Raw genomic sequence first — 12495 nt, forward strand, 5'->3', positions numbered from 1 at the left:
CTGAGGGAAAGACCAATAGAATAAATTTAGAAATGGGGAGGGAGGATGCCTGCAGGGTTAAGCCTACAGGAACAGTTTCGGGGCATAACCTCTAAGGTACAAAGGCCTAGGTGTAAACTATGTCGGTCCTGCTAGAGGGGAAGGGGACACTGGGTGCAGTGGCGCACACCTGTAATCCCAATGACTTGGAGGCTAAGGCAGGAACATTGCAAGTCTGAGGCAGGCTTAGCAAAACCCTGTCTTAAAATAAAAAAATAAAAAGTTCTGGGGATATAGCTTAGTGGTAAAGTTCTCCTGGCTTTTACCCCCAGTACCACCCTTCCCCTCAATACAAAACAAAACAAAACAAAAACTCTGGATGGTCAACAGCTTACAGTGAAATCTGGAATTTGGAGACAGAGGTAAAAAACCAGAAACCAGCACCTTCAGAAGCAGCTTGTACCCATGCTGCTTCAGTGACTGAGTGCACCAGGCACCACTGATGGTGGGAGGACGACCACAGGCAAAGACCAAGGGCTTTGAAAAGAGAAGTGAAAAGCCTTTAGTGTGATTTTATCATCCCACTGAAGTAAAAAAGAAAAATGTTATTAAATTTAAAAAGAATAGAGAAAGTCCTTTTTCATTACAGAAAGATTGGAAAAGGCAGGTAACAGCAAGGCATTCAATAAAAACTCCATTTTAGGATGTCTTAAAACAACCAACTTCTTTAATTACAAAGCGACAAACATGCAAACGGCAAGTGTAGAAATTTATTTGACCCGCATTCTCCCTACAATGAAAAGGACCCTCGGCACTGTCCTGAGCCCCCTGCAGGTCAGGGAGCGTATTGCACCTTGTCTTCCAGCACTCCTCACACATGGCAGAAAGCTGTAAAAACATTGTGTTTTGTTTTACGCACTCTCCCAAATTCATGCACACACTCACTCCAAACTAATGTCAGGTCATCCCCCCAAAGGGAAAAACTCCAAAAACCATAACCTTAAAATTGCACTAAAGTTCTGTAAAGGAAAAATATAATGAATGTCTTATATAAATTCCAGAACATCCAAGTGCTTGCCAAATAGAGGTGGTTTACTCCTCATCTTCATTTTCATTCTCCTGACCAGAGCCTTCTGATCTGTCACCCTCCGACCGGTCTGGAAAAAACGGACAAGACAATCACATAAAGAAATGCTTTTAAGGGGCTGGGGTTATGGCTCAGCGGTAGAGCGCTCGCCTGGCACATGCAAGGCCCTGGGTTTGATCCTCAGCACCACATAAAAAAAATAATAAAATAAAGTAAAAAAAAAAAGTTTCCCAACTAAGATTAAAAAAAAAAAAGAAATGCTTTTAATATTAAAACTACAAATATTTTTCTACATGATTCAGAAAACATGTAAAACCAGTTCACAACTGTATGTAGGTAAGTTTTTAATTTTGCCTCCGAAGGTAAATAAAGATACGGCACCATGAGACTAGGATATGCATACAGCTCTTCCCTGCCTGCTTGCCTGCCTCCCTCTCTCTCTCTCTCTCTTTTTTTTTTTTTTTGGTACTGGAGATTAAACCCAGGTGTGTTCTAACCCTGAACTACATCCACATCCCTTGTTACTTTTTATACTGAAACAGGGTTCTCCCTAAGCTGTTGAGGCTGGCCTCAAACTTGGGATCCTCCTGCTTCAGCCTCTGAAGTTGCTGGGATTACAGGCATGTGCCATGGCACCCAGCGTGGACATGCACAAGAAAGCATAAGTTTTACATATACAAAACACAAATATTAAAAAAAAAAAAAAACTTGTACAGATCTTGATATATTTGAAAACTACCGCAATTGTGTAAAGCTCTTGGCCCTCGCCTGTCTCCTTGGGGCATGCTTTGGCCTAACCCTTTACTGCGGATTCCCTGACTTGAAAGCGGTAACATTTCCTCTTTACCCTGTTTCCCCATCTTCATCTGTAGTGTGGCAACCAAAGAGACTTGATGAAGCAGCCCACAGACTTTGAGATGGCTGATGCTGCCTGACAGCATGTTATTGTCTCTGACATTACTGCTAGTACCATAAAAGAAAAAAGAGAGTTCTCTGACCTACTTGGTTGCTGGGTGAAAATCTTATTGTATGAGGGCAACAGTAAAAATGAGACCACAGGTAGGTGAATGGTTGCAAAGGCAGGTATCTTTTGGAGGAGAGTAGACATCATTTGCTGATGGAGCGATCTGTCAAATAACTGAGTTCTATTTGATGATAGGTACTGAAAACCCATCACACAAACAATGGCTACTGAGATCTCCAAGGTCCACAGGTATAAAGGAGAAATATCAAGAGCTAATGTAAAATTTCACGTTAATATATTTAGACTCAATCTTAAAAACATGGAGAGGTAGAGAAGAATTTTAAGCAGGGGAGAAACCAGTCTGGATTCTAAAATATTCTAAGAGCCTAGAATGGTCCATACACACCATTACCTTTTTCCAAAGCTTCTCAAAGCTCTTAGAGGATGTTGGAACGGCCTTACATTTCAAGAAGTGGCCTAGAAGCCAGTTGTGGTGGCATACATGATCCTAGCAATTTGGAAGGCTGAAATAGGAGTGTCTCAGTTTAAGGACAGCCCCAGAAACTTAACAAGACCATGTCTCAAAATTAAAAATGAGCTGGGTGCAGTGGCCCATACTTGTAATCCCAGCAGCTTGGGAGGCTGAGGCAGGAGGACTGCAAGTTCAAAGCCAGACTCAGCAAAAGTGAGGTGCTAAGCAACTCAGACCCTGTCTCTGAATAAAATACAAAATAGGGCCGGCAATGTGGCTCAGTGGTCAAATGCCCCCCAGTTCAAACCCTGGTACCACAAAAAACAAAACAAAACAAAAAAATGGGGGCTGGGGATGTAGCTCAGTGATAAAATGCCACTGCTTTCAATCCCCAGCACAAAAAAAAAAAAAAAAAAAAAGGACGTATCCTAGAAATTTTTAGTTGACTATTATTCATGAGAATAATTTTGTTTGTCTCTTTTTTTTTTTTAAAGAGAGAGTGAGAGAGAGGAGAGAGAGAGAGAGAGAGAGAGAGAGAGAGAGAGAGAGAAAGAGAGAGAGAGAATTTTTTTTTAATATTTATTTTTTAGTTCTCGGCGGACACAACATCTTTGTTGGTATGTGGTGCTGAGGATCGAACCCGGGCTGCACGCATGCCAGGCGAGCGAGCTACCGCTTGAGCCACATTCCCAGCCCCTGTTTGTCTCTTTAAAATACAGAAGATCACACCCTACTCAGATAACATGAATCAGAATCTTTAGGGGATAGAATCACATTATTTGATTCTTTATAGTTTTAAAAAGCCCCAGAGGTGATCTGATGAGGATCCTTCATTAAAAAATCACAGCTGCATGGGAGCGCTGGAGAATGATATTGGCCAAATCATACTGTAATATTGTGAAGATGCATGAATGTGTAAAAACAAATCCCATCAGTATGCACAACTATAATGCACCAATAAAAAATGTGGAAAATAAAATTTTTAAAAATCACAGCTGTAGCAGGATGGAGCTACTATTTAATTCCTTGGACCTCCCAGGAAGTCTTCTGAAGGATTACAGTAAGCAAAGCAAGAAATGTGGCCTGGGATCAGATCACCAGAGGACCGAATGCCTTAGCCACCTGAATATGTCACAGGGAAGAAACGAATGGGTCAATGGAAGTAAGGCTTGGAAGCTAGTTTCAAATTCAGGCTTTTGACATTTATCAGATGTGTGATCTGGTGCAAGTATTAAAAATAGCGTACTCTGTAAAGGGTTGGGGCTGAAAGAGGATAAATCTCTGAAATGATTACATGATACTTAACATATATGTACTCTATAAATGGTAGCTATTATTACTAAACAATCAGTCATATCTAATATGAAGAAATCATGAAACCAGTGAAAAGAGATAAATACTGTTTATAATGAATACTGAACTTTTTCTGTTGTTGTGAATACAGATTCTTCAATTTCCTCTTAAATCTTAGCTGTATTATATGGATTTTTGGTTTATCTGTGGCTCTGAATCTCAGTTTATAATATAAAACAAAAAATTGAAAAAAACACTAAACTATCTGTTAAATCTTAGCATATTACAATGCTTTTATCTGGGCTGTTTTTAAATAAATCTATTAAAGTATACATATTTCTGGTCAGAGTGGTGCACGCCTATATAACCCCACTGGCTTGGGAGGCTGAGGCAAGAGGATTTCAATTTCAAAGCCAGTCTCAGCAACTTAGGCCTTAAGTAACTTACTGAGAACTTGTCTCAAGATAAAAAATAAAAAGGGCTGAAGATGTAGCACAATGGCTAAGTACCCCTGGGTTCAATCCCTGGTACAAAAAAAAAAAAAAAATATATATATATATATATGTACTATTTTAACATTTTAAGGTTTATGGTACAGTCTGTACTCTGAGGAGAAAAAAAAAAAAAAGGAGCTGATAAAAGTTTCATTTTGGGGCTGGGGATGTGGCTCAAGCAGTAGCGCACTCGCCAGGCATGCATGCGGCCCGGGTTCGATCCTCAGCACCACATACAAACACAGATGTTGTGTCCGCCGAGAACTAAAAAAAAAAAATAAATATTAAAATTCTCTCTCTCTCTCTCTCCCTGTTTAAAAAAAAGTTTCATTTTGACCATTTTTCAATATAAATCACTGCTAAAAGGTCAAGTGTTCACAGAAATCCTAGTTAAGTTGCTTTCATTTTGTGATATTAAGGAAATTATATAAATCCCTTTGAAGTAGAACTTTTATTAAGATGTTGTACAAATATAACAATATTAATAGAATAGTAAACTCTTACCAGCTCGGATGTGATTCAGAGAGGCCAACATCCTCAGCATGAAAGAGGCTGGGACGGTGATGGTGTTTCTGGTTTCTTCCAGCATCAGCTCGTTGCGGGTTATGACCTACAAGCAAGGTAAGCAACCACGTTCACAGAGTGGCTATCTGCTCTATCTGATGAAGGAAATTCTAAGAAATTAGTAGATCCCAGCAGGAATGATTTCACTTGCCTTTCAGCTACTCAATGGCAAATAATTAGTTCACCTTGTATTTAAAGGAGGGAGATCAGAGAACACTCTTAATTTTTAAGAAAGACTAAGAGGAAATGTTGTGACTATTTAGAATGTTCAGAGTTCAAATGAGCTCTTCAGTGCTGGCTCGTGTCCAGATCAGTCTTTGTGCTGATTTCTCATTCAACACAATGTGTTAAACTGTTATCCCTAGTCACGTACGTGTATCCCTTGAGAAGATGCTATTCTGAGACAAAGTAAAAAAGAAACTTTTGGGCAAGCTTTGGCAATAAACTGAGTAGCAATAGTACCCAAATGCATAATATTCATGAATAGCTACGGACCGAATGTGTAATCATGAGCAAAGGAAAGAAGAGGAATAGTAGAGTATGTGGCAGGAAAAGAAAAGGAAGAAAGAAAGTGTCAGAGAAGATGTAATCTCAAAAGTTACCCTATGATGTAACAACTGTCCCATGTTCTTCAGGGTTGCCTGGGGGCCCTGTAGAGACCTGTCCTGTCTACCATTTCCATCCAACTGAGATGCTTTGTCTACATACTCTGAGGTTCACGCACACTGATGGTCCATCTACCTTACAGTCTCCTGGCATGTGCGAAGCCTTGTGCTCAAAGCTCCTCTGCTCCTCGTATAGTTCCCAACATCTCTGGGGGAGACCTCCCCTTTCCATCTACCATATTTACCAGCACAGTGTTCCAGCTTCAAAACAACATGTATACGTCTCTAACTGATACTGATCCCATTATAATCTAGTTATTTGTTTATATGCCTTTCCAACTAGACTTTAAGTTTTATCTTTTTAAAGTCAGCACTATGACTGACAAATACCATATATTTTATAAATCTCTATACAATGAATATCAGCATAGGTGGTGGCTTGTGCTGTGAACCGTCCATCTTGGTAAAGTAGTGCTTTCCAACTTACACTTTTAAGAACAGATCCTCATTTTCCTAAGAAATCTCATACAAAAACCCACAAATAAAAACCCTCATTAAAGTTCGGGAGGAGTTCAGTCTTCCTATCACCTGCTTTTTCTCCCAATTCCAAAAGAAACTGAGAGCTTTACAGAACTTAGTTTGGAAATTTCTGCTTCAACAAGAAGCTAAGGAAAATTTAAAATACAGTAATTAAGGAAAAGATTCTCTAATCATTTGTTCTGTTACCAACTGATTCCAGAGGAGACCATTTCCTTTTTAAGAAAAATAGAAAATGTCTATGATTAGGGAGGGTAGCTTATAGTGCACAATTATTTTTAAAAGGACAGAATTTCTTAATGATTTTTTATCATAATTAGCACACCAGCCAAATCTATCTGTCTTAAACCATTACATACCTAATCTGATAGTACTAAATTTCATACTAGACACCATTTTGGCTTTAACTCTCTAGTCTTATAAGCATGTTTTATCTTAATTTTTCTTTTTAAGAGTTTACCTCACTAACTGCATTAACTTGTTTTACGTTGCTAATAAACTGCTTTTCCTTAGAATAGCATGCTAGGAACCAATTAAATATGACCTATCATAAGTATAATAAAAATCTTACTTCATCAGCAAGTTTTCGGTTAAAAATCCTTGACTCTTCTAGTGGTGACCAGATTTTTATGTCATAATCTATGCCAGATGAGGCTAGAACTAGAAATAAAATGTACATATTAGTATAAAGCTTAGAAACATGCCACTAATTCAAGACATGAACATATGAAGCATATATATAAACAGTAAAATTCAGCTTGAAGGGATACCATACCTGTTCCTTTGCCTGTTAATTAAGAATATAAGATAATATATTTTGAAGATCTCTGAAAAGTAACCCTTGAATAAAACTTAAGACCATTTTGAAGTCCCTTAGACTTCTGCTTATTCACTGCTGTATTGCAAGACATATGACAAGGTGAAGCATAAGAGTAAGCCAATGCTCTTTTGCTCTGGTAAATTAATTCAGATACGTGAAGATTAAATAGACTTCCAGGTTCTTTGGATAATGCCAAGTTTAGTCCTTCCAGACATCTATGGCTGATGAGATCAAATGTAGGAGAGCTACTAAAGACACTCTTAACCTGTTTGCTTAGCCATTCTGCTGCGGCAGACTGCTCGAAACGCAAGCAGAGCACACTCAGCTCCAGAGGCACTCAGCAGGACACTCTGGGGGATGCTTGCATTGTACAAAACCAGGAGAGCATAGTGCTGAGGAATGGCGTGCCTTACTCGGGTCAAACGGATGTGGCTGCAAGCAGTTCACCACATGGTTATCCGCTTCCAGAAGCATCAAGTGCTCGGCTGTATGCCGATCCCAGATGAAGATGTGGCCACAGTCGGAGCCACTCATCACAAAGTTAGCACCCCAGAAGTTGGCTTCTTTTATCTAAGGGTTTAAAAAAAGTGAATTATAATAAAATTCAAATTAAAGATACCAAAACAAGATCTATTCTATTCTTATGTTTAAAAAAAAGTCGAAAGAAATTGGGTTGGAAAAACAAAAAAGTTAAAAACCCGAAGAATACCTTGGTCTTCCAGCATTAAGTCATTAGCAGGGATAAGACAGAGGCAAGGACTGCAAGGTGCCCCTGACAACAGACTTGGCTTTGTTGGATACTATTTTTATAGCACCTGAAACACTATTGGCATGGAGCAGGTACTTTTCTAATAATTGCTAAATGAATGAATGGGATTTCTGAGTTTTGGCAGTATAACAGAAATTTATTTATGTGTGTCGAACTCTCAAAATTGTTCCATTTTTTGCTTTATAAGACAATTAAATGATTCAAAGAAAAAAGAAATTGTCAGCAGGTGCAGTAGTGCATGCCTGTAATCCCAGTGGCTCAGGGGTTAAAGATAGTATGATCTGATCGTGAGTTCAAAGCTAGCCTCAGCAATTTAGAGAGGCCCTAAGCAACATACTGAGAGACCCTGTTTCGAAATAAAATATAAAAAAGGGCTGAGAATGTGGCTCAGTGGTTACACACCCCTGGATTTAAAATTCCCTGGTAACAAAAAAAAAAAAAAAAAAAAAAGAAAAGAAAGAAAAAGAAAAAAAAAAGCAAATTATATTTAACTAAAGGAAAAAAAATACCAATCTTTTTCATTAGCAATCAGAAGCTTATACAATTCAAGATCTTGGAAAATATAAACCTAATTACATTAATGAAGCAATAAGAAAAAGCAATATGAGATACTAGAATGAATATGAACAACAAACACAAGAAGGAATACAACGACATCTTGATAGACACATGAATGAATCATCACAAAATCTTTGAACTTCAGATCAGGATTTTAAAAAAAACATCTTTTCTGCAGCTGCTACTGTGCCATGTTTGGTGCTTAAACAGAAGAGGGGAGCCAGCTTTGATGGCACTTGGAACTACTGCTGCATTTAATACTTGTCTTCTTTTTAAAATCCCTTTCCATAATTATTTTCATCTAAAATTTTTACCAGAAAAGTGAACAAAACATAAGCTGGTTACTGCTATTAAGGAGAATTCTTTAAAAAAGTGATTCAACTGTTAGTATTGATGATATCCACAGAAATAACCAGCTTATTATTTTCTCACCTCAAAGTTAATTTCTACCTACATCCTAAAGAAAGCAGGTTAAGACAGATTCTGTCATAATACATGAATGGTTCCAAGTAATAGTTATATTCAAAATCCTGAAAGACTCTATTACTAAATGTCATAATTAAAGTAGTTTTGTTTCTATTCTGTAATCAACCTGGATGTCACAAATCTAAGTTCTTCTTTCCAAATCTAACAAAGGTGCTAATATATGCTTTAAAAAAAAAAAAACAAAACATCTATACCAGGTTTTTCTGGTAGACATCAAGTACGAAAGAGCAAAAAAGAAAGTAAAGCCATAGCAACCTGTGTATGTTAAAATAAGAAAGATCAATAAATATTTATTCAGAAGGGTAGAATTTTCTTTTAAAAATAATGCTCTTTCATTATATATCAGAGGATTAAAAGAACCTTGTTTGAGTAAAAAGGTAACTGAAGGTTCAGTGTTATACTGAAACCATGCTGGCCATGTAGGAAGACCATCATTTTGGGGAAAACGTTTATATAATGAAACTGCAATTTCACCCAAGAACGCCAGGAGCATTTGGTACCATTGTCCTGGAGTTGCGATGACCCTTGTAAACCATCTTTACTAGAGGCCTTCTAATGTTCAAAGTATCCAGTTCTTCCATTTCTTTCCTTTCTTTTCTCCGCCTGAAGAACTCTTGAATGCGGGCAACAGCAGAGCGCCTGTGTATTAGTATTAGAACAAAACAAAAAAATTAAAAAAAAAAAATTCACTGGGCAGTTCAGAATGACAATGAGGAACTTCATAATACAGTGACTCCAAGACATACTTACATATATTATTTCAAGAATGCACCCCCAACCAAAAGCATAAAAAGGCAAACACAACAGTGAGACTACATCAGACTAGTTGAGTTACTATAACAAAATATTTTAGTTAAGAGATCACTTAGAAATTTGGTACTCATTGAAAAAGTAAAGGAAATAGCATGCGACACACTGGTTTTTTAAAAAGCTACCTTAGAAAATCAGAATGCACACAAAATTCATGTGCAATTTTACTACAAATAAAATATTTCCTAGTCAACATTCTCTATCCTCTTCATATTAGGAAAAATAAAAAGTGTAAAGAGAAACCAAAAGTAACTACTAGTCAGACATAATAGCAAGTGATAAACTAATAGTTTGAGATTTAAACATTGTTTAAATATGTTCCAAGAACAGACTAGTCAGGAAAAAGAGGATAAATATTAATACATAAGGAATAAAAAACTTTTGAAATACATCCTTCTATATGAACTCCACACAGGAGCAGAAATCTGGAGCTACTAACACAGATTTACCCTCCTAGGAAATGAGGCAATGATGGAATTGAGGATTCAACTCTTTAAACTGATTTTCTTATAAAAGAAACTCCTCCTAACTTAAGGTATTACATAATAATTTTGTAGTTTGAATTTGTTACTTAAGAAAAACAAACTACATCACATTAATACACAAAAAATGTTCAGTTTCACTAATAATAAAATTAGCAATAAATTACTCTCTTTTTAAATTTACCCAATTGAAAAGATTTCCCCATCTATCAAAGTCAAGAGTGTGGGAAACCATGCCACACTGCAGGAGTTTCAAAGATGTTCTACCATCAAAAGAATGGATACTGACTTATCCTAAACACTCCACTGAAGGACAACACACACACAGGAAGGCCTAAAACCACCCAGGCCCACAGTCTCCCCCATGGGACAGCCCCATCTGCCAGAACCAGCACTGGCAGACAGAGCATGACAGAAGTCCACATGCCTTCATACCTGCTCCTTTGAGGAAAAAATTGTCTTTTCCCTTAAAGAAAAACAATTTACCGACTTGAATTTTTTTTAATCGTGTTGATTTTGCTTGTTGGTGATGTTTAATTAAATGGAATCATACAATACATATTCTCTTGTGTCCGTGTGTGTGTGTGTGTGTGTGTGTGTGTATTGGGGATTGAACCCAGGGGTGCTTAACCACTGAGCTACATCCCCAGCTTTTGTTTATTTTTTTATTTTGAGATAGGGTCTCACTAAGTTGCTGAGGCTGGTCTTGAACTCACAATCCTCCTCTTAGCCTCCCATGTTGCTGGGACTACAGGCGTGTGCCACCACGCCCAGCACATGTCCAGCTTCTTAGCTTCAACATATTTGTAAGATTCATCCGTGTTGTAATATGTAGCTGTAGTTCATCTTCTTTGCTGTAGAGTATTACTTTGTGTAAATATATATTAATCCATTCTACCACTGGTGGATATTGGGCGGTGGGAAAAAAGTGTGGGAAACCATGCCACACTGCATATTGGGTGGTAAGTTTTGATTACTGTTCATTACTATCAAAATTTGTCTTTTGGTGAACATATTTACATTTTTATGTTGGATATATACCTCAAAGAGTAAACTACTAGACATAGGATGAGCATACTTTTCAACTTTTAATAGACATTCCCTGTTTTCCAAAGTGGTTGTACAAATTTAAACTCCCATTAGCATGTAATCAGAGTTTCAGTACAATCATTTTTTTTAAGAAAAAAATTAAATATATTTAAGGCTTAAAACATGCATAAGCTTTGACTGAGTATTTTACTTTGAAAAGTGTAATCTGTATTAAAGCAAATATGCACATATACAGATATCTTTTTTCATCACAGAACTGTAAGTGACAAAGACTGAAAATCATCTAAAATGTTCAGGTAGAAAGGACAGTTTAAATTATGACACAGACATAATAAAATATTTGTTGCCAATAAAAATGGTAAAAAAGATCCATAAAAAACGACATGAAAGATACTGAATTCAAGACACAGGCTCAACAACAATTCATAGGAAGCAAATGTACACATGCACAGGAAAGGGTTGAAGAGAGGAGTGAATGATTGGTAAGTTGCTAAGTGATTCTATATTCTGTACTTCCTTTTTTGGGGGAACCCAGGCGTGCTTGATTAGTGAGCCCTATCCCCAGCCCTTTTATTTTGAGTTAGGGTCCCACTGAGTTACTGAGACTGGCCTTGAACTTGCCCTCTTCCTGCTTCAGTTTCCTGAAGTGCTGGAATGCAGGCATGGCCACCATACCTGGCTGTACTCACACTTTTACATAAAACAAAACATCACACTCTACGCTATTCAGGCTAATTAGAAAAGTGTTTAAAACTTTCTCTGGGGTTGGGGTGTAGCTCAGGGGTAAACATCTGTCTGGCATGGGAATTGATCCCCAGCATCATGGGCGGAGGGGTAGAGATGAGGAAGAAGATGAAGCAACAAAAAATTTAAAAAAAAACACAATCTAAACTTTTTCCTCTAAGAAGGGAGACTATGCAGAAGGTTCAAGTTAGATCTAGTTAGATCTAACAACCAGACAGGAAGCTGACTTGTTTTAGTTTTCTAATTATCCCTTTCTGATTGGGAGGGAAAAAGTGGGAAGGACTGTGAGGTCAAATGTTCTCAAAAGAGACAAAATTAAAATGGTTGGAGATCTATCCCTTTTTTTCTAAAGTGAAAGAGATTAGAAAGAACACTATGAATTAGTTAACAAGTGATTAGAAGGGATTGTAGATGTACCTCCAGAATAGAGTAAGTGCTTAGCAAGCTCATGACAAGTTCCTGGTTTCAATTCCTAGCACAAAACAACAACAAAGGTGATTAGGAAGAAATTAACACAGGAAAACCTCTTTCACTAAGAAAGTAGAGTAGGCAGCAGAGGAAATAACCTTGCTGATAAGCAAAAGCTTTTAGAAGCTGTAAAGGGAAGAAGAAATTATGTGGGACAGGTTAAGAATTTATGAATGGCATCTCATGTAGTAAGAATAAATGTGGACAAAATTAAGGCTGTTATTAATGAAGTGATAATAATCAATAATTAGAACTATAAATGTTCAATTGAAAGTCTTGCTATATAAATTGGTCTAATTTGCTACTTAAAATT

At 37.3% G+C, this 12495-nt stretch overlaps 1 protein-coding gene across 6 annotated transcripts in view; it reads right to left on the reverse strand.

Annotated features, from left to right (window-relative positions):
* Positions 1-688: 688 nt before the first annotated feature.
* The window catches only part of Dcaf6 (DDB1 and CUL4 associated factor 6), a 117109-nt gene continuing 105302 nt past the window's right edge, over positions 689-12495 (reverse strand). For all 6 annotated transcript variants that reach the window (XM_077802819.1, XM_077802821.1, XM_077802820.1 and 3 more), the window contains 5 exons: positions 9129-9267; positions 7229-7385; positions 6567-6655; positions 4794-4899; positions 689-1136 (listed from right to left, as the gene is read on the reverse strand). In XM_077802819.1, coding sequence (XP_077658945.1) covers positions 1072-1136; positions 4794-4899; positions 6567-6655; positions 7229-7385; positions 9129-9267 — 556 coding nt within the window. In that variant the 3' untranslated portion in view covers positions 689-1071. The remainder of the gene's footprint in view (positions 1137-4793; positions 4900-6566; positions 6656-7228; positions 7386-9128; positions 9268-12495) is intronic.

This window comes from Urocitellus parryii, chromosome 9, assembly GCF_045843805.1.
Source record: "Urocitellus parryii isolate mUroPar1 chromosome 9, mUroPar1.hap1, whole genome shotgun sequence".
NCBI lineage: Eukaryota > Metazoa > Chordata > Mammalia > Rodentia > Sciuridae > Urocitellus > Urocitellus parryii.